Consider the following 22,634-nt stretch of genomic DNA (forward strand, 5'->3'; position numbering starts at 1 on the left):
GCGAATCCCGCCGTGGATGGACACTCTCCCCACCCTCCGACCGCAGTCTTTCCCATTGGCTCCCGCATCAACCTCGCGGCGCCGGGCGTTGACGCCACGGCTTCCTCCGCCGGCGCCCGAAGACGCATGGCCCCGCCCCCGGCCGCGCCTGGCCTCCCGCGGCGCCCCGCCCATCGGGCCGACGCGTCGCCAGCCCCGCCCCGCGGATGACGTGTGGCGCGCGCGGCCCGGCCGCCCCGGCAGTTGGTGCAGCGGCGGTTGGGGTGAGAGCGCACACGCCACCCCTCCCCTCCTCCGGCCCCTACCCCCACCCCGCCGGGCCCAGCCCCAGCCCCGGCCCGGGCTCCAGCCCTAGTCCCCGTCCCAGCCCAAGCCGGGCCAGTCCCGTGCGGGCCGGTGCCGCCCCTCAGCCGGCGACGCCCCGGGCCGCCCGCCCGCCCGCCCGCTTGCCACCATGGAGCTGGAGGACGGTGTGGTGTATCAGGAGGAACCCGGCGGCTCCGGGGCCGTGATGTCGGAGCGGGTGTCCGGCCTGGCCGGCTCCATCTACCGCGAGTTCGAGCGGCTCATCGGGCGTTACGACGAGGAGGTGGTCAAGGAGCTGATGCCGCTGGTGGTGGCTGTACTGGAGAACCTGGACTCGGTGTTCGCGCAGGACCAGGAGCACCAGGTGGAGCTGGAGCTGCTGCGGGACGACAACGAGCAGCTCATCACCCAGTACGAGCGGGAGAAGGCGCTGCGCAAGCACGCCGAGGAGGTGAGGCCGGCGGCAGGGCGGGGGCCGCGGGATCCGTCCCCGGGGGCGGTCGGGGCGGGGGTCGCGGCCCGGTCGGGGACTAGAGGCTCGACGGGCCTCCTGGAGAGCTGGCCTGAGGCCGATGCCCCCCGGGACCGAGCCCGGCGGCCTCCAGGTACCCCGGGACCCAGGCCGGCGTTGGAAGCCGAGGCCGGCTACTGAGTGTCCTGGGAAGGGAGCGAGATGGAGGAGGCAGGGCCCGGGGAGGAAGCGACAGCCTGGCCTGAGGACACATGGGGTTAGCCAAGGGCGGAGATTGTTGGGTGTCTGGTTGCTTCTTGTTGTTGAGGGAAGTTTCCGACCACCGTGGGATAGTCAGATGGCGGTTCAAAGTTTTACCCCTGGGGAGGGGGACACTTCTGTCCTGGATATGTAACTTCCGCTAGTTCCAGTACCTTTCCAGGGGGTTGCCTTGCTTTGGGAAGTTAGAGATCTCCCTCTTTCGGTCAGTTTCTTCTTGACGTTTTAATCTTGTTGAGAAAGAGGTCTTATTTTATATTCTATGTGCCTTGGTTGACACTTTGTCAACTTTTAGATGTTGTGTGGCAGTATTCAATGAATATATAAACAATTTCATGGGTATCCCAAACCAGAGCATTCCACAGTATCAGGAGGTAACCTTGGACAGTTCCCTTCAGAAACCCTCCATTTATTTATAAAAAGGATTGGGGGGCGGGGTTGGGAAGATATAGGTGACAGTTGACACTTTTTCCGTCTGAGTTTCCTTCTCAGACTGCTGTTTATACGTGCATTTAGCCGCCTGTTAACTCTAGCACCTGAGCAGTGACCTGGGCGCCCTCACCTCGACTCTGTGAACCTTTTGGAGTTGTAGGGTGCAAGTGATAGGTCCTTGGCTTTTGAGAGTGACAAGGATTTTTGCTTTCAGCCTGCATTGGCGTTATTTCTGTGGACCTTATCAAAGGCAGGTGAAGTGTCCTATTTTTGTTTCTCAAGCACCTAGTACACCTAGTTAAATACATGGTGATCAAAGGAGGCGAAATAACTAATTATTGAAGGAATGACATGGTATTTTTCAGAAAGACTTGAAGAGTTTTTAGGATGTGAGATTTGTAGCTCATTTCCTAACACTGAATAGTAACACCATTAAAAATTTTTGTTTTGTTTTGTCATGTATACCTTTGCATCTGGTTAAATAGTTCTTTTCCTTTTTTAAAAGCTTGACTGTAGTGATGATTTTTAGTTCTGATTGTGGGATCCAGTTTTCTCAAGGGAATGGTATTGAATTTGCCAAACAAAATTGACTCTTTTTTTTTTTTTTTTTTTTTGAGACATAGTCTCACTCTGTCGCCCAGGCTGGAGTGCAGTGGATTGATCTTGGCTCACTGCAACCTCTGCCTCCTGGTGAGCCTCTGCCTCCCGGTGAGCCTCTGCCTCCCCTGTTCAAGCGATTCTTGTGCCTCAGCTTCCTAAGTAACTGGGACAACACTCCCCGCTAATTTTTGTTTTTAGTAGAGAGGGGATTTCTCCATGGTGCCTAGGATGGTCTTGAACTCCTGACCTCAAGTGATCTGCCCACTTTGGCCTGGGGCTGACCATGCCAGTGCTGGGATTACAGGCATGAGCCACTGCACCCCGCCAGAATGGACTATTTCAAGAGCTTTTCCTTTCATATAGGGAAGGATGGGATGAAAAACCAAATAATGATAGGCTCACAATTTCCACTTGTTTGTTAGCACTCTTTGTAGAACAGAGGTCAAGTGCTACTTCTGAGAGGGCTTGCTGCTGCTTCATGCTCACTGGCCCTTGCCAGTATGTGGATATACGTGAAAGTGACTGGGAATTAACCACATGTACACACAGGTGACAAGCAAGCCTGACATGACCTTTTACCTCACATAAAATAAATGCTCCTTCCAGCCTTAAACTCCTGTCAGTCTGTGTAAATATAGGCAAAATGCCAAGGTCACACGTGCCAAGAAAACCATATGCCACAGGTTGCAGAATCAGAAAACAAAACTGACCGACTGCTAGACTCTGGGTTCCATATTAATTTCTTAAGTAAATGACTTTAAAAAAATAGGTTATCCAGTGAATTTATTTGTAGTCTATATTTTTTCAGTCACATCTACAAATTCTCCGCAGTGAAACCATTGGGCAAAGGGTCGTGACCTGAGAACAGAGAACATTTATGAAAAGCTAAATATGCCAACTCCCAGGCCACAAACATAAACACATCTTGTTATCAGATAGTCTCTCTCTGTCGCCAGGCTGGAGTGCAGTGGCACGATCTTGGCTCACTGCCTCCCGGGTTCAAGCAGTTCTCCTGCCTCAGCCTCCCAAGTAGCTGGGACTACAGGCACATGCCGCCCCACCCGGCTAATATATATATATATATATATTATTTCTTTTTTTTTTTTTTGAGATGGAGTCTCGCTCTGTTGCCCAGGCTGGAGTGCAGTGGCCGGATCTCAGCTCACTGCAAGCTCCGCCTCCCGGGTTTACGCCATTCTCCTGCTTCAGCCTCCCGAGTAGCTGAGACTACAGGCGCCCGCCACCTCGCCCGGCTAGTTTTTTGTATTTTTTTTTTAGTAGAGACGGGGTTTCACCGTGTTAGCCAGGATGGTCTTGATCTCCTGACCTCGTGATCCGCCCGTCTCGGCCTCCCAAAGTGCTGGGATTACAGGCTTGAGCCACCGCGCCCGGCCTATATTTTTGTATTTTAATAGAGATGGGATTTCACCATGTTGCCCAGGCTGGTCTCGAACTCCTGAGCTTAGGCAATCTGCCCACCTCAGCTGTCCAAAGTGCTGGGCTTGCAGGTGTGAGCCACCGCGGGCCCAGCCATCGGTTTTCTTTTTTTTTTTTTTTTTTTTTTGAGACGGAGTCTCGCTCTGTAGCCCAGGCTGGAGTGCAGTGGCCAGATCTCAGCTCACTGCAAGCTCCGCCTCCCGGGTTCACGCCATTCTCCCGCCTCAGCCTCCCGAGTAGCTGGGACTACAGGCGCCCGCCACCTCGCCCGGCTAGTTTTTTGTATTTCTTAGTAGAGACGGGGTTTCACCGTGTTAGCCAGGATGGTCTCGATCTCCTGACCTCGTGATCCACCCGTCTCGGCCTCCCAAAGTGCTGGGATTACAGGCTTGAGCCACCGCGCCCGGCCCCAGCCATCGGTTTTCATGAAAGATCATAAATCGTGTGTTGCTCAGTATCCAGAAATTGTCTCCCTTTGGCCAATATGTAGAGTGAATTCTGTGTTTAGTTTTCTGTGAGTGCTTTGTGCCTTTTTTTTTTTTTTTTAAAGACGGAGTCTCGCTTTGTCGCCCAGGCTGGAGTGCAGTGGCACAATCTTGGCTCACTGCAACCTCCGCCTCCTAGGTTCAAGTGATTCTTCTGCCTCAGCCTCCCGAGTAGCTGGGATTACAGGCCTGTGCCACCATGCCTGGCTAATTTTTTTTGTATTTTTGGTAGAGATGGGGTTTCACCATTTTAGCCAGGATGGGCTCAGTCTCCTGACCTCATGATCTGCCTGCCTCGGCCTCCCAAAGTGCTAGGATAATAGGCATGAGCCACCGTGCTGGCCTGTTTGTGTATTTAATGTGGAGACCAAGAGTCTATTATAGCAAAAGTAAGTGCCTCAGCGTATTTATAGCAAAAATGATTTGAAAACAAGGAAATTATCCATCACCAGAGAGAGTAAATTCTGAGCACCTTTGTGGAAACTTACGTGGGTATGTAAATAGTGAGAATGTTTTAGGAGTGTGTGAGGTGCTATAATCTCTTGCTTGCAGGAATTCTCAGCAAGGCATCAGAAATTTAATCTTTATATTGATAGGACATATTTTGAATACCTTCTGACTTTTTTCTTTGCTTTTATTTGAATTTTTAGTGTGGAGCTAGTCTGCTGTTTTAGGGATTCTTTAAAAACGACCTAAAGAAGGGCTAATTTTAGATAGATTTGGACCTGTTTCAGATGCTAATCAAGAAATCTGTCATCTTATGCCCGTCACTCTCTCCTTGGGGCTGCCTGTGACACACCTCTCCGTTCTTTAACCAAGACCCGTCGGATGCCTTTGCCCATGCTCTAGAATGCTCTCCTTAGAGTTTTACATAGCTAGCTCCTCACTTTCTACTCTGTTTAAATTTGAGTTTTTCAGCCAGAACATGCTGTTGACTCTGTCCAGAATAAGCCCTGTGAACCTATTGAATAATTTATTTTTAAATCAGTGACTTTTAAATTTAAATTCTTTTTGGAGACAGAGTCTCACGCAATCACCTAGGCTAGGGTGTAGTGGCACAGTCACAGCTCACTGCAGCCTCAATCTCTTGGGCTCAAGTTATCCTCTGGTCTCAGCCTCCTGAGTAGCTAGGACCATAGGCATGCATCACCACACTGGGCTAATTAAATTTTTTATAGAGACAGGGTCTCACTATGTTGCCCAGTCTAGTCTGGAACTCTTGGGCTCAAGTGATCCTCCTGCCTTGTGAATCCTGCCAAAGTGTTGGGACTTACAGGGGCGAGCCACTGTGCCCAGCCCAGTGACTTTTTAAAATAAAAATCTGGATACAAAATGATCTGGAGAGAGAGGTTATAACTGGGTATGTTAGGGGTTTTCTGCAACTTCTGATTCTTTTAAAACAGACATGATTTGCTTTAATTTTAAAAAGAGGGCCAGGTGTGGTGGCTCACATCTATAATCCCAACACTTTGGGAGGCCAAGGCAGACGGATCACTTGAGGTCAGGAGTGTGAGACCAGCCTCGCCAACATGGTGAAACCCTGTCTCTACTAGAAATACAAAAATTATCCGGGTGTGGCGGCGGATGCCTATAATCCCAGCTACTGGGGAGACTGAGGCAGAAAAATTGCTTGAACCTGGGAGGTGGAGGTTGCGGTGAGCTGGGATCGTGCCACTATACTCCAGCCTGGGCAATAGAGTGAGACTCCCTCTCAACAACAACAACAAAAAGAAACTTCTGAAAAGTAGACATCCGAGTTTAAAGAGCCTTTACCTTTGGAATTTAGTTCCTAGTGATTCCGTGGGTCTTGTATGTTATCACCGTTATTCTCAAAGTGAGAGCTCATTTAACATCATTTGGTAGGGGGAGACTGCACATAAAAACGAAGATGCACCATCTTCTTTCCTTTTCTTTTTTTTTTTTTTTTGAGGTGGGGTTTTGCTCTTGTTGCCCAGGCTAGAGTGCAATGGTGCGATCTTGGCTCACTGCGACCTCTGCCTTCTGGGTTCAAACGATTCTCCTGCCTCAGCCTCTCAAGTAGCTGGGATTATAGGCATGCGCCACCATGTCCGGCTAATTTTGTATTTTTAATGGAGATGGGGTTTCTCCATGTTGGTCAGGCTGGTCTCGAACTCCTGACCTCAGGTAATCTGCCTGCCTCAGCCTCCTAAAGTGCTGGGATTGCTGGTGTGAGCCACCACGCCCAGCTCCTTCTCCACCCCCCCTTTTTTTTTTTTTTTTTTGAGGTGGAGTCTCGCTCTGTCGCCCAGGCTGGAGTGCAGTGGCGCCATCTCAGCTCACTGCAAGCTCCGCCTCCCAGGTTCGCACCATTCCCCTGCCTCAGCCTCCTGATTAGCTGGGACTACAGGCGCCCGCCACCACGCCCGGCTAATTTTTTGTATTTTTAGTAGAGACGGGGTTTCACCGTGTTAGCCAGGATGGTCTCGATCTCCTGACCTCGTGATCTGCCCGCCTCGGCCTCCCAAACTGCTGGGATTACAGGCGTGAGCCACCGCACCCGGCCATCTTCCCTCCTTTTTGAGATATACTCATACATGGAGAGAATGGGCTAAAGAGAGAATGTCTTTACTGGGAATGGATTGTGTGATTTTGTGACTGCTTTTTTGTGGCCTTTTGCTTAAAAAAAAAAAAAAAGGATGAGTTCAAGCCTCGGCAACGTAATGAGACACCTTTCCCCCCAAAACCATAAAAAAAATAGCTGGGTGTGATGGTGCGAGCCTGCAGTCCTAGCTACTCAGGAGGCTAAGGCAGGAGGATCACTTGAGCCCAGGAGTTTGAGACTGCAGTGAGCTATCAGGGCCACGGCACTCCAGCCTTGACAACAGAGCAAGACCCTGTTTCTTACCAAAAACCAAAACAATAGGATGATTGAATGCAGAGGTGAGAGACACTACTGAGAATTTTCTAACTTGTTCCCACGGAATCAGCACTTAAAGCAGTAACAAAATGATTTTGGTTTAAATGGAGACTTTTGACACTTCTTTTTTTTTTTTTTTTGAGACGGAGTCTCACTCTGTCGCCCAGGCTGGAGTGCAGTGGCGTGATCTTGGCTCACTGCAAGCTCTGCCTCCTGGGTTCACGCCTTTCTCCTGCCTCAGCCTCCCGAGCAGCTGGGACTACAGGTGCCCCTCACCATGCCTGGCTAGTTTTTATTTTTTAGTAGAGACAGGGTTTCACCGTGTTAGCCAGGATGGTCTCGATCTCCTGACCTCGTGATCCGCCTGCCTCAGCCTCCCACAGTGCTGGGATTACAGGTGTGAGCCACCGCGCCCAGCCGACTTTTGACACTTCTTATCTTTGGAAGTGTATGAACATGGAACCCATAAGACTCATGGGCAGGAAAATAGGTATTGACATTCATTGTTCTTGTTTTAGTGTTCTCATTCATTTTTTTTTTCCGAGACAGAGTCTCACTCTGTTGCCCAGACTGGAGGGCAGTGGCATGATCCCAGCTCATTGCAACTTCCACCTCCCAGGTTCAAGCAATTCTCCTGCCTCAGCTGCCCGAGTGGCTGGGATTACAGGTGTGCACCACTACACTCAGGTAGTTTTTGTATTTTCAGTAGAGACAGGTTTCACCATGTTGGCCAGGGTGGTCTCAAACTCCTGACCTCAAGTGATCCATCTGCCTCAACCTCCCAAAGTGCTGGGATTACAGATGTGAGCCATCACACTTGGCCCACACTTGATATTTTAGTTTTTAATTTTATTTATTTTTGATACTGAGTCTCGCGCTCTGTTGCCTAGGCTGGGGTGCAGAGGCACAATCTTGGCTTACTGCAACCTCTGCCTCCTGGGTTCAAGCAATTCTCCTGCCTCAGCCTTCTGAGTAGCTGGGATTATAGGCGTGCGTCATCATGCCCAGCTACTTTTTGTACTTTTAGTAGAAATGGGGTTTCACCATGTTAGCCAGGCTGGTCTTGAACTCCTGACCTTGTGATCTGCCCACCTTGGCCTCCCACAATGCTGAGATTACAGGCATGAGCCACTGTGCCTAGCCCATTTTTTTTTTTTTTTTTTTTTTTTTTCCCGAGACGGAGTCTCGCTCTGTCGCCCAGGCTGGAGTGCAGTGGCCAGATCTCAGCTCACCGCAAGCTCCGCCTCCCGGGTTCACGCCATTCTCCTGCCTCAGCCTCCCGAGTAGCTGGGACTACAGGCGCCCACCACTTCGCCCGGCTAATTTTTTATATTTTTTAGTAGAGACGGGGTTTCACCGTGTTAGCCAGGATGGTCTCGATCTCCTGACCTCGTGATCCGCCCGTCTCGGCCTCCCAAAGTGCTGGGATTACAGGCTTGAGCCACCGCGCCCGGCCGTGCCCAGCCCATTTTTAAGAAAATTTATTTTTGAGACAGAGTCTTGTGCTGTCGCCCAGGCTGGAGTGCAGTGGCATGATCTCAGATCACTGTAACTTCCACTTCCCAGGTTCCAGCGATTCTCCTGCTTCAGCCTCCCGAGTATCTGGGATTATAGGCATGCGTCAGCATGCCCAGCTAATTTTTGTATTCTTAATAGAGACGGGGTTTCACCGTGTTGTCCAGGCTGATCTCAAACTCTTGACCTCAGGTGATCCCCCTGCCTCGGCCTCCCAAAGTGCTGGGATTATAAGCATGAGCCCCTGCACCTGGCCTAAAAAACACATATTTTTATATTTTTTATAGATTTTTTGATTGATTGATTGAGATGAGATCTCACTCTGTTGCCCAGGCCAGAGTGCAGTGGTGTGATCCCAGCTCACTGCACCCTCTGCCTCCAGGGCTCAATGATCCTCCCATCTCAACCTCCTGAATAGCTGGGACTATAGGATTATGCTGTCATGCCTGGCTAATTTTTGTATTTTTTGTAAAAATGGATTTCCCATGTTGCCCAGGCTGATCTTGAACATTTGGGCTCAGATGATCCTCACATCTCAGCCTCCCAAAGTGCTGGGATTACAGGCATGGGCCACTGCACCCGGCCATACTGTGTTTTATTTTCTTAAGAATTACAGCGTTCAGTAGTTTGGCATAATAGGCACACCCAAAAATGTTTGAACTGAACCATGGGAATTTATATATTAATGTAATAGAGAAGTGCTGAGTTGAGGGTATAGAATTTTATTTTATGTTATTTTTTTTAGACAAGGTCTGGCCCAGGTTGGAGTGCAGTGGTATGATCTTGGCTCGCTGCAGCCATTGCCTCTTGGGCTCAAGCCATCGTTCCGTCTCAGCCTTCCAAGTAGATGGGACTACAGGTGTGCACCACCATGCCCAGCTAATTTTTGATATTTTGTAGAGATGGGGTTTCACCATGTTGCCCAGGCTTGTCTCGAATTTGTTTTTTATTTAATTATTATTTAAAAAAAAAAATTTTTTTTGAGACGGAGTCTCGCTCTGTGGCCCAGGCTGGAGTGCAGTGGCCGGATCTCAGCTCACTGCAAGCTCCGCCTCCCGGGTTCCTGCCATTCTCCTGCCTCAGCCTCCCGAGTAGCTGAGACTACAGGCGCCCGCCACCTCGCCCGGCTAGTTTTTTGTATTTTTTAGTAGAGACGGGGTTTCACCGTGTTAGCCAGGATGGTCTCAATCTCCTGACCTCATGATCCGCCCGTCTCGGCCTCCCAAAGTGCTGGGATTACAGGCTTGAGCCACCGCGCCCGGCCTGGTCTCGAATTTGTGAGCTCAAGTGATCTGCCTGCCTCTGCCTCCCAAAGTGCTAGGATTACAGGCGTGAGCCACCGCATCCAGCTAGGGCTTTTTTTTTTTAAGATTACCATACTTTTTCAGTAATTCCGCCACCCCCCCAACTTTTTATTAGGAAAACTTTCAAACATATAGAAAAATGGAAAGTATATTTGTCATTTGTATACCCACTGTATAGATTTCAGTCATTGTTTTATTTGTCTGTATATGTGGATGTGTGGGTGTAGATACACATACACACGTATACACATATTTAATTGTTGAACCATTTTAAATTGCAGACATTATGATTCTTTGCCCCTCAGTATTTATTTAAATTACAGACATTATGACACTTTGCCTTGGGACTTAACGTATGTATCTCCTAAAAAATGAGAATATTCTGCCATATAACCACCATATTATTTATGTTTGAGAACATTTCCAGGACCAGGTGTGGTAACTTAACGCCTGTAATCCCAGCACTTTGAGAGGCTGAGGTGGGCGGAACACTTGAGCTCATGAGTTGAAGATCTGCCTGGGTAACATGGCAAAACCTTGTCTCTACAAAAAATATAAAAATTAACCTGGTGTGGTGGTGCGTGCCTATAGTCCCAGCTACTTGGGTGGCCAGGGCAGGAGGATCACATGAGCCTAGGAAGTCAAGGCTGAGGTAAGGTGTTCATGCCACTGCGCTCTAGCCTGGGCAACACAGTTAAGACTCTGTCGGAAAAAAAAAGAGAATCTTTGTAAGATCATCTTATACTAATTTGAATTAATTTTTAAGAGCACGGTATATGTCAGTTATTATAGAGCTGACTAGCTTCTTAATATGTTTATAATGAATTAATGAAACTCATCTGAGAGGAAGTGATTACATTTTAGTTACTTTTCTATACGAAATTTAAATTTGAGGCTGGGCGCGGTGGCTCATGCCTGTAATCCTAGCACTTTGGGAGGCCGAGGTGGGCAGATCATGAGGTCAGGAGTTCGAGACCAGCCTGACCAACATGGTGAAACCCCATCTCTACTAAAAATACAAAAATTAGCCGGGCATGGTGGCATGTGCCTGTAATCCCAACTACTCCGGAGGCTGAGGCAGGAGAATCGCTTGAACCCGGGAGGTGGAGTTTGTGGTGAGCCGAGATTGTGCCACTGCACTCCAGCCTAGGCAACAGAGTGAGACTCCATCTAAAAAAAAAAAAAAAAAAAAAAAGGCCGGGCGCGGTGGCTCAAGCCTATAATCCCAGCACTTTGGGAGGCCAAGATGGGCGGATCCCAAGGTCAGGAGATCGAGACCATCCTGGCTAACATGGTGAAACCCCGTCTCTACTAAAAAATACAAAAAAAACTAAGTAAAAAATACTAAGTATTTTAGTATTTTAGTAAAAATACTAAAAAAAAAAAGGCCCGGCGAGGTGTCGCCTGTAGTCCCAGCTACTCGCGAGGCTGAGGCAGGAGAATGGCGTAAACCCGGGAGGCAGAGCTTGCAGTGAGCTGAGATCCGGCCACTGCACTCCAGCCTGGGAGACTGAGTGAGACTGTCTCAAAAAAAAAAAAAAAAAAAGAAAAGAAAAAAATTTAAGATCTATAAAATGGAATTAAAATCGGCTAGTTTTGTTTTAAAATTATCACATTGGCCAGGTGTGGTGGCTCACGTCTGTAATCCCAGCACTTTGGGAGTCCGAGGCGGTCGGATCACCTGGGGTCAGGAGTTCGAGAGCAGCCTGACCAACATGGAGAAACCCTGTCTCTACTAAAAATGTAAAATTGGCCAGGCGTGGTGGTGCATGCCTGTAATCCCAGCTACTCAGGGGACTGAGGCAGGAGAATCGCTTGAACCCGGGAGGTGGCGGTTTCAGTGAGCCGAGATCGTGCCATTGCACTCCAGCCTGGGAAACGAGAGTGAAACTCTGTCTCAAAATAAATAAATAAATAAATAAAATTATTAGATAAAAACTGTTATGGACCAGGCACAGTGGCTCATGCTTATAATCTTAGCAGTTTAGGAGACCAAGGAAGGAGGACAGCTTGAGCCCCAGAGTTCCAGACCGGCCTGGGCAACATAGTGAGACCATATCTTTACAAAAAATAGAAAAATTAGCCAGGTGTGGTGGTATACACCTGTGGCTCCAGCTACTCGAGATGCTGAGGTGGGAGGATCCCTTGAGCCCAGGAGTTTGAGGTTGCAGTGAGCCCCGATTGTGCCACTGCACTCTGGCACACTGTACCACTTGCTCTGGATGACAGAGCAAGACCCTGTCTCAAAAACAAAATAATTTTTTCCCCTTTTTGAAACTTGAGATATAGAAATACAGAAACTGACCCTACATTTAATATTTTTGCTAGTAACTTTTTTTTTTTTTTTTGAGACAGAGTCTCACTTTGTCACCTACGCTGGAGTGTCGTGGCACAATTTCATCTCACCACATCCGCCACCTCCTGGGTTCAAGTGATTCTTGTGCCTCAGCCTCTGAGTAGCTGGGACTATAGGTGCTCGCCACCACGACCAACTAATTTTTGTATTTTTAGTAGAGACAGGGTTTCGCCATATTGACCATGCTGGGCTTGAACTTACGACCTCAGGTGACCTGCTTGCCTCAGCCTCCCAAAATGCTGGGATAACCAGTGCCAGCCACTGCCCCACGGCCATCTTTTTTTTTTTTTTTTTTTTTTTTTTTTTACTTTTCTCATTTCCAGGATATCTTGTTTCTGACTTGTTTACCTGTTCTGCCAGGATTATAGAGCCTGAGAAATTCTTTTACCTGCTGATCAGATTTCCTTTGGGGTACAGGCCTAGAATTTTTGTGATTCTGGATTCTATTATTGCCCCCCTCCCTTTTTTTTTTTGAGACAGAGTCTCATGCTATTGCCCAGGCTGGAGGGCAGTGTTGCAATCACAGCTCACTGTAGCCTCAACCTCCTGGGCTCAAGCTATCCTCCTACCTCAGCCTCCCAAGTAACTGAGATTACAGGTGTGAGCCACCATGCCCTGTCTATTATTGCCTTTTTTTTTTTTAAGCTTTTTTTTTGAGATGGAGTCTTGCTCTGTTGCCCAGGCTGGAGTGCAGTGGCATGATCTCGGCTCACTGCAACCTCCACCTCCTGGGTTCAAACAATTCTCCTGCTTCAGCCTCCTGAGTAGCTGGGAGTACAGGCGTGTGCCACTATGCCCAGCTAATTTTTGTAGTTTTAGTAGAGATGGGGTGTCACCATATTGGCCAACTGGTCTCGAACTCCTAACCTTGCAATCTGCCCACCTTGGCCTCCCAAAGTGCTGGGATTACAGGAGTGAGCCACCGTGTCCGGCTATTATTGCCCTTTAAAGTGTTTTCTCTCTTGTTCTTCCTGCAGTTTTAATTAAATTAATTATTATTATTTTTTGGTAGAGATGGGGATCGAACTATGTTGCCCAGGCTGGTCTCGAACTCCTGGTCTCAAGTGATCTGCTGCCTTGGCCTCCCAAGGTTCTGGGATTGCAGGCGTGAGCCACTGCGAACGGCCTTCCTACAGTTTCTTTTAAAGAGCTGGATGGGAACTTTATGATTTTCTAGTTCTATCTTATCCCATTTCCCCAAGTAGGTGGAAGGATAAAATAGAAACGTAGATGGGGCCGGGCGCGGTGGCTCAAGCCTGTAATCCCAGCACTTTGGGAGGCCGAGATGGGCGAATCACGAGGGCAGGAGATCGAGACCATCCTGGCTAACACGGTGAAACCCCGTCTCTACTAAAAAATACAAAAAACTAGCCGGGCGAAGTGGCGGGCGCCTGTAGTCCCAGCTACTCGGGAGGCTGAGGCAGGAGAATGGCTAAACCCGGGAGGCGGAGCTTGCAGTGAGCTGAGATCCGGCCACTGCACTCCAGCCTGGGCCACAGAGCGAGACTCCGTCTCAAAAAAAAAAAAAAAAAAAAGAAACGTAGATGGTTAGAAAGAACAAATATTTATTTATTTATTGAGCCAGGCTCTGTTCTTTTCCTTTTTTTTTTTTTTTTTTTTTTTTCTGAGATGGAAAGAATCTCACTCTTGCCCAGACTGGAGTGCAGTGGTGGGATCTTGGCTCACTGTAACCTCCGCCTCCCGGGTTCAAGCGATTCTTCTGCCTCAGCCTCCCAAGTAGCTGGGACTACAGGTGCACACCACCATGCCTGGCTACTTTTTGTATTTTTAATAGAGACGGGGTTTCAGGCATATTGGCTAGGCTGGTCTTGAACTCCTGACCTTGTGATCCGCCAGCCTCAGCCTCCCAGAGTGCTGGGATTACAGGCGTGAGCTACTGCACCCGGCCTTTTTTTTTTTTTTTTTTTTTTGGTAAATTAAGATGAAGTCTTGCTCTGTTGCCCAGACTGGAGTGCAGTGGCTTGGTCTCGGATCACTGCAACCTCCACCTCCCAGTTTCAGGTGATTTTCCCACCTCGGCTTCCTGAGTAGCTGGGATTACAGGCACCCACCACCACACCTGGCTAATTTTTGTAGTTTGGTAGAGACAAGGTTTCACCATGTTGGCAGGCTGGTCTCGAATTCCTGACCTCAGGTGATCCACCTGCCTTGGCCTCGCAAAGTGCTGGGATTACAGGCGTGAGCCACCGCGCCTGGCAGAGCAAGGCACTGTTCTAAGCCCTGGGGATGTAGCCACTAATGAAACAGACAGGGAAGGTAGCCCATGTTTTCTTGGAGTTCATATTGCAATAAACAATAAGCAAACCAGTTAATTACAGATGGTGATAGATGCCATGCAGGAAATAAACAGGGTGATGGGATAAAGACTAGAGTGGCAGGCACTTTATTTTACTTAAAATTTTTTTTTTTAATTTTATTTTTCTTATCTATTTATTTTGAGACACGGTCTTACTCTGTCACCCAGGCTGGTGTGCAGTGGAGTGAGTGATCATAGCTCACTGCAGCCTCAGATTCCTGGGCTCTAATGATTCTCTTACCTCAACCTCCTAAGTAGCTGGGACTACAGGTGTATGCCATCATGCCCAGCTAGTGTGTGTGTGTGTGCCCGTTTGTAGAGTCGGGGGGATCTTGCTGTGTTGCCCAGGATGGCCTTGAACTCCTGGCCTCAAGTGATCCTCCTGCCTCTGCTTCCCAAAATGCTGGTATTACAGACATGAACCACTGCACCCGGCCATAATTTTAGTTTTTTTAACCAAGCAAGCAGCAGTGAAGAGGTAGACACTTTAGATGGAATAAACAAGTTAATAAAGGTTAAGCTTTAAGTGTTTTTTCAAGCTACTGGGGAATAAAAGGGAAGAAAAAAAGATTAAGCTGCTCTTGCAGCAAATAATTCATTTCATCTTATAAGGTAATTATTTAGATCTGAAACTTTAGATACATATTCAGATTGTCTCCTACTCATTCTTGAACATTCAGAAAAGTTCTCATAAATGCCTTTCTTGTTTTCTGTCCTATTCCTTCTCATACTTGATGTCTCAGCAGTGTTTTTTGGCTACTTCTTCCTCTGAGAAACATTATATTTAGGTTTTTTGACTTTGAAATTCCTTGGCTTTCCTCTTACCTACCTGACCATTCTGTGGATTCCTCTTACTCAGATGAATGTTGTACTCCTGGGCATTTTTTCTAAGGTCCTCTATTCCCAGGGGTTCAATTACCGTTTGTTGATTATTCCAAAATGTTTAACCCACTCATCTAACAGATATTATTTATTTACTTATTTATTTTTGAGATGGGGTTTCACTCTTGTTGCCCAAGCTGGAGTGCAATGGCATGATCTCACCTCACCATCATCTCCACCTCCTGGGTTCAAGCGATTCTCCTGTCTCAGCTCTGAGTAGCTGGGATTACAGGCATGTGCCACCACACCTGGCTAATTTTGTATTTTTAGTGGAGATGGTGTTTCTCCATTTTGGTCAGGCTGGTCTTGAACTTGCTGACCTTGTGTGATCCGTCCGCCTCAGACTCCCAAAGTGCTAGAATTACAGGTATGAGCCACCACGCCCGGCCTTATAGATACTTTCATTGAGTGCCAACTATGTGCCTGATACTGTGCCCATTGGGCATACAGTGGTGAGTAAAACAGACAAGGTCCTTCTCTCATGGAACTGATAGCCTACTAAGAACTTTAAGGCCAGATCTGTCTCTGGAGTTTCAGATTCGTCTTATGATTGTTTACTCATGGAACTGATAGCCTGCTAAGAACTTTAAGGCCAGATCTCTCTCTGGAATTTCACATTCATCTTATGATTGTTTACCAGGCGTGAATATCTCCCAATGTGTCCAAAACTGAACTTATCTCCCAAATCTGGTTCTCTTTTGTTCCCTATCTTCTTGAATGATACTACCATCTACCTGGCCAGAAATCAGGTTACCATCCCTAACTCTTCCTCATTCCCATTGCTACTTTCTTTTGTTTTCAACTTTTAAATATTGCTGCAATCTCATTACTTTCTAAATCCATTTATACTACTCTGGTACAGGCCACCAATCTCTCTCACCCTGAATGCAAACTCCGTAGACCTGGAAGTTTGTCATTCACCACTATATCCCAGTACCTAGCACATAGAAAGTGCCAGGGAAATTTTTCTGAATAGATGAATGGACAACTAAAACTAGTCCATAACTGATTTTTCTGCTTCCGGTATGGCCAACCTATAAACCGCCCATCTCTCCAAAATGGAAATCTGATCAGATCATTCCACAAGCCCTTAATGGCTTTCTCTCGAATTCCTGGGCTGAAGTGGTCCTCTCACTTCAGCTTCTCAAAATGCTGAGAATACAGATGTGAGGCACACGTGCCTAGCCAGTTGCTCTTTCTAAAGCTCTTGAAAATGACTTAAGTTCCTAACATACAAGACCTTGTGATCTTAGCTGCCCCAATCTTGTCAGTTTCATCTGTTTCTTTTTGAGCCATACTGAACATTTTGAGTTTGGTTTGCAAAAAGTATTCTCTCTCCAGGCCTTCCTAAAAGCTATCCCTTTGCTTTGCACTCACTTTCTCTTCTTTTCTGTTGCCTAATTTTATTTATCTTTCAGGTTTCAATTCTGGAAAGCCTTAACAATCCAGTGTGGATTGGGCACATTTTGTATCCTTCCACAGCTTACAGTCCTCTTGCCTTCTTATAGCACTTTCAATGCTATGTCAAAGTAACCTATTGCTTTTATTCTCCCACCAACTAAGATGCAGTAGATAATTAACAGAAATTTGTTGGTTGGATGGATGACTATGCTAAAGGTCAGATTGCTAAGACTAACCATTTCAAGTTCTCTTTGTGCATTCAAATTATTGTTCTTACTTCTGGTGCCAAGTTATGCTAAAACTTCCAAAAAGTTTTTCAATAAGTCCTTTCACTTTTGCATATACAGAAAAACTATGACTTCTCCTGGATATAATTATTTCAGACTTATTTCAGACACTTTACTTACATTGTTATACACATACTATTCTATAAATATTTATGCATTTAAAAAATCTAAATGTTAAGATCATTGGAATTACTTTCAGAAGTATTGTAGGAATTCAAGGCGGGTATAGTGACACACGCCTGAAGTCCCAGCTACTCAAAAGAGATTGAGCCCAGGAATTCAAGGCCAGCTGGGCAACATAGCAAGACCCCATCTCTAAAAATAATAGTGATAATATTAATAATGCCGGGTACAGTGGCTCATGCTTGTAATCCCAGCACTTTGGGAGGCCAAGACGGGCAGTACATCTGAGGTCAGGAGTTCGAGACCAGCCTGGCCAACGTGGTAAAACCCCATCTGTACTAAAAATACAAAAAATTAGGCAGGTGTGGTGATGTACACCTGTAATCCCAGCTACTGGGGAGGCTGAGGCGTGAGAATCACTTGAACCTAGGCGGTGGAGATTGCAGTGAACGAAGGTCATACCACTGCACTGCAGCCTGGGTGACACAGTGAGACTCCACTTCAAAAAAAAAAAAAATTTCCATACAAATGAAGATTGAGTGCCAAAACTTAATTTTAACTCTTTGTTTAGTCTCTTATGTTAGACATTTCTATTTTTTTCTTTCTTTTTTTTTTTTTTTTTTTTTTTTTTGTAGACAAAGTCTCACGCTGTCACCCAGACTGGATAACAGGCTGGAAGTGTTGTGATCTCAGCTCTCTGTAACCTCTGGCCCTTAGGTTCAAGCGATTCTCGTGCCTCAGACTTCCAAGTAGCTAGGACTACCGGCGTGTGCCACCATGCCTGGCTAATTTTTTGTATTTTAGTATTTTGTATTTTTTGTGTTTTAGAGACAGGGTTTCACCATGTTACCCACTCTGGTATCAAATTCCTGAGCTCGGGCAGTTCGCCCACCTTGGCCTCTCAAGGTGCTAGGATTACAAATGTGAACCACCGTGCATGGCCCACGTTAGACCTTTCTAATCAGGATTCAGCAGTACCTTAGAGTAACAGATAAAATGGTTAGTAAAATGACATTTATTTCTGAAGAAAACATTTGTTCTAAAGAAAAATAATTATTTTTTGGGGTATGGAAATCTATATTGGTTAAAAGCCTCTGCTAGACTATTATGGTACAGGCCAGGCGCAGTAGCTTATGCCTGTAATCTCATTACTTTGGGAGGCCAGGGATGGTGGATCACCTGAGGTCAGGAGTTTGAGACCAGCCTGGCCAACATGGTGAAACCCTGTCTCTACTAAAAATACAAAAAATTAGCCAGGCATGGTGGTAGGCGCCTGTAATCCCAGCTACTCTGGAGGCTGAGACAGGAGAATCGCTTGAACCTGGGAGGCGGAGGTTGCAGTGAGCTGAGGTTGAGCCATTGCACTCCAGCCTGGGCAGCAATATTGAAATTCCGCCCCCCGCCCCTCCCCCCAAAAAAGACTATTATGGTATAAATCAAATTTCTGTTTTTAATTGTGAGCTTCTCAATTTGAATTTTCTTTCAGTTACCTGTTCTAGCCTAGCCACGTCTTGTTACTGCTACCTGTCAGAAACAAATACCTTTTTTGTTTGTTTTCTATTTTTATTTTTATTTTTATTTATTTTTTTATTTTATTTTATTTTTTTTTGAGACGGAGTCTCGCTCTGTCACCCAGGCTGGAGTGCAGTGGCCGGATCTCAGCTCACTGCAAGCTCCGCCTCCCGGGTTTACGCCATTCTCCTGCCTCAGCCTCCCGAGTAGCTGGGACTACAGGCGCCGCCACCTCGCCCGGCTAGTTTTTTGTATTTTTAGTAGAGACGGGGTTTCACCGTATTAGCCAGGATGGTCTCGATCTCCTGACCTCGTGATCCGCCCGTCTCAGCCTCCCAAAGTGCTGGGATTACAGGCTTGAGCCACCGCGCCCGGCCTTCTATTTTTATTTTTTGCCAGGCGTCAGATAATGGCAAAACAAATACCTTTTTAAAGGTAAAGCGGGTTTTTCAAAGTGTAGGATCAAACCAGACTTTTGTAAAACCAGAAGGGTAATTTTTTTTTTTTTTTTTTTTTTTTGAGACAGAATTTTACTGTGTCGCTCAGGCTGAAGTGCAGTGGCGTGATCTCGGCTCACTGTAACCTCTGCCTCCCAGATTCAAGCTATTCTCCTGCCTCAGCCTCCCGAGTAGCTGGTACTACAGTTGCGCGCCACTAAGCCCAGCTAATTTTTGTATTTTTAGTAGAGATGATGGTTCACCATGTTGGCCAGGATGGTCTCGATCTCTTGACCCCGTGATCCGCCTGCCTTGGCCTCCCAAAGTGCTGGGATTATAGGCATGAGCCATCGTGCCCAGCCCATAAGGGTAACTTTTAAAGAAAATGATTGCCTATGGTTTCTGTATGAAAATAGTCCACTTGAACTTGTTTGATGTGATTTGGGACACATTTGGCAGAAATTATACACTCATTTTTGGCTTTGTTTAGTTTTAACTTTTTTATTTTTAGATGGAGTTTTGCTCTTGTTACCCAGGCTGGAATACAATGGCACGATCTCGGCTTACTGCAACCTCTGCCCCCCGGGTTCAAGTGATTCTCTTGCCTCAGCCTCCCAATTAGCTAGGATTACAGGCATGTGCCACTATGCCTGGCTAATTTTGTATTTTTAGTAGAGACAGGATTTCTCCATGTTGGTCATGCTGGTCTCGAACTCCTGACCTCAGGTGATCCTCCCGCCTTGGCCTCCTAAAGTGCCCGATTACAGGTGTGAGCCACTGCACTTAGCCTTTTTTTTTTTTTTTTTTTTTGAAGACAGGGTCTCTCTGTCCTAGACTGGAGTACAGTGGCATGATTATGGCTTACTGCAGCCTTGACTTCCAGTCTCCTGTGATCCTTCTACCTCAGCCTCCCAAGTAGCAGGTACGACAGGCACTGTCACAAGTATTATAGGCATCAGGCCAGACACCACCATGTCCAGCTACTTTTTGTATTTTTTGTAGAGACAGAGTCTCACCATGTTGCCCAAGCTGATCTGAAACTTCTGGGCTCAAGCAGTCTGCCCACCTTGGCCTCCCAAAGTGCTGGGATTATAGGCGTGAGCCACTGTGCCCGACCCTAGTTTTAACTCTTAAAAAAAATACTTTTATCTTGAGTTAGGAATTCAGTCTGTAATTGGCTCAGTTTTAACCATCCTTAACCTAGCCAAGGGCCAGGAATTAAACAGACTTCTAAACAGCCAAATTAAATGTCTCAAGCCTTAAAGTTTGTTACCTTGACATACTGAAGAAGCATTTAAGGGCGAAGTGCTTATTTACCCTTATTTTATTTAATTTTTTATTTTTCTTTTTGGAGACAGAGTCTTGCTCTGTTGCTCGGGCTGGAGTGCAGTGGTACAATCTCGGCTCATTGCAACTCCTGCCTCCCAGGTTCAAGTAATTCTCTTGCCTCAGGCTCCTGGGTAGCTGGAATTACAGGCACATTCCACAATGCCTGGCTAATTTTTTTTATTTTTAGTAGAGACAGGGTTTTGCCTTTTTGCCCAGGCTGGTCTCGAACTCCTGACCTCAGGTGATCCGCCTTCCTCGGCCAACCAAAGTGCTGGGATTACAGGCATGAGCCACCACACCCGTTCAGTTCTTTTTTAAGGTAACAATTTCTAGTGAATTTTTTTTTTATTATTAATAGAAGAATATTTTCATAACAGAGTCAAGTGTTGAAGCAAAAACCACAGTGTCAGGATTAAAGATCTGTAAATTAAAGTCAGAAATATAAGATGTTGGCCATATACCTACAGAAGCAGAAAACTGCATAACAAAGTAAGGCATCACTTGACTGATGTAGCAAACATAGCACAGGTAGAGCATTCCTCATCTGAAAATCTGAAATCTGAAATGCTTCAAAATCTGAAACTTTTTGAGTGCTGAGATGATGTCACAAGTTACTTTGAACATACTACTTTTTCACTGTTTTTTTTTTTTTTTTTCCTTTTTTTTTTTATTTTTGAGACAGAGTTTTGCTCTTATTGCCCAGGCTGGAGTGCAATGGTGCTATCTCGGCTCACCGCAACCTCCACCCCCTGGGTTCAAGCAATTCTCCTGCCTCAGCCTCCCAAGTAGCTGGGATTACAGGCTTGCGCCACCACGCCTAGCTGATTTTGTATTTTTAGTGGAGAGAGGGTTTCTCCATGTTGTTCAGGCTGGGCTCAAACTCCCAATTTCAGGTGATCTGCCTACCTTGGTCTCCCAAAGCGTTGGGATTACAGGCGTGAGCCACCACACCCGGCCACTTTTTCACTGTATTAATGGTACATCATATTCTTTTTTTTTTTTGAAATGGAGTCTCACTGTCACCCAGCCTGGAGTGCAGTGGTGTGATCGCAGCTCTCTGCAGCCTCCGCCTCCTGGGTTCAAGCAATTCTCCTGCCTCAGCCTCCCCAGTAGCTGGGACTACAGGCACACGCCACCACACTCGGGTAATTTTTGTATTTTTAGTGGAGACCGGGTTTCACCATTTTGGCCAGGATGGTCTTGATCTCCTGAGCTTGTGATCTGCCCACCTTGGCTTCCCAAGTCGCTGGGATTACTGGTGTGAGCCACCGTGCCTGGCCCAAGGTAGCCAATTCTTTAAACCCATCTAGCCGGGCACAGTGGCTCATGACTGTAGTCCCAGCACTTTGGGAGGCCGAGGTAGGCGGATCACCTGAGGTCAGAAGTTTGAGGCCAGCCTGGCCAACACAGAGAAACCCCGTCTCTACTAAAAATATAGAAAATTAGTCTGGCGTGGTGGTGGATGCCTGTAATCTCAGCTACTGGGGAGGCTGAGGCAGGAAAATTGGTTGAACCCTGGAAGCGGAGGTTGCAGTAAGCCGAGATCACACCACTGCACTCCAACCTGGGCAACAAGAGCAAAACTCCGTCTCAAAAAAAAAAAAAGAAAACCCATCTACCCCCATAGGCTTGTGAGACTCTGGGTGGAAGAAGTGCTGCTAGGCAGGGCCTGTGTGTTTGGAAAACAATCTCTCAGAGCGTTTGTGATTATAACTGCCTCACTCTTCCCTCTAATTCAGAAACCATTGCTTAAGAGTGGGAAAAAAAACCCATTAACTGTCTTTCTTCTGCTGTCACACCAAAAACAATCAGCTTGCTCTTTTTGTAGTTCATGAGCATGATGATTGGGTGTTCATGCAGGTGTGTGAGATATGCCACCCTTGAACCTTGTTACAACATTGGCACATTACCCATCAGACCTGAAAAAAAAAAAACATAGAAGACTTATGTGACCAAATGTGTGGGGGAGGGCAGGTGCAGTGGCTCATGCCTATAATCCCAGCACTTTGGGAGGCTGAGGCAGGTGGATTGCTTGAGCCCAGGAGTTTGAAACCAGCCTGAGCAACATGATGAAATCCCATCTCTATAAAAATTACAAAAATTAACTGAGCGTGTTGGCATGTGCCTGTAGTCCCAGCTGCTTGGAAGGCTGAGGCAGGAGGAATGCTTGAGCCCTGAAGGTCAAGGTTGTGGTGAGCTGGGATTGTGTCACCTGCACTCCAGCCCAGGCAACAGAATGAGACCCTATCTTAAAAAGCAAACAAATAAAAAATATGGGAGTGGTTTTCCCTACCAGCAAGCAA

The 22,634-nt window shown here is 46.8% G+C and overlaps 1 protein-coding gene and 1 non-coding gene across 5 annotated transcripts in view; both read left to right on the top strand.

Moving 5' to 3' along the window:
• Window positions 1–234: 234 nt before the first annotated feature.
• Window positions 235–22,634, top strand: part of SPAG9 (sperm associated antigen 9) — a 163,073-nt gene continuing 140,673 nt past the window's right edge. For all 4 annotated transcript variants that reach the window (XM_073004939.1, XM_008011451.3, XM_008011452.3 and 1 more), the window contains exon 1: window positions 235–757. In XM_073004939.1, coding sequence (XP_072861040.1) covers window positions 455–757 — 303 coding nt within the window. In that variant the 5' untranslated portion in view covers window positions 235–454. The remainder of the gene's footprint in view (window positions 758–22,634) is intronic.
• Window positions 22,148–22,251, top strand: LOC119622232 (small nucleolar RNA U13). The gene has a single exon (XR_005238902.1). It is a non-coding gene; the product is annotated as a small nucleolar RNA U13 (small nucleolar RNA).

Source organism: Chlorocebus sabaeus, chromosome 16 (assembly GCF_047675955.1).
Source record: "Chlorocebus sabaeus isolate Y175 chromosome 16, mChlSab1.0.hap1, whole genome shotgun sequence".
NCBI classification, from domain to species: Eukaryota; Metazoa; Chordata; class Mammalia; order Primates; family Cercopithecidae; genus Chlorocebus; species Chlorocebus sabaeus.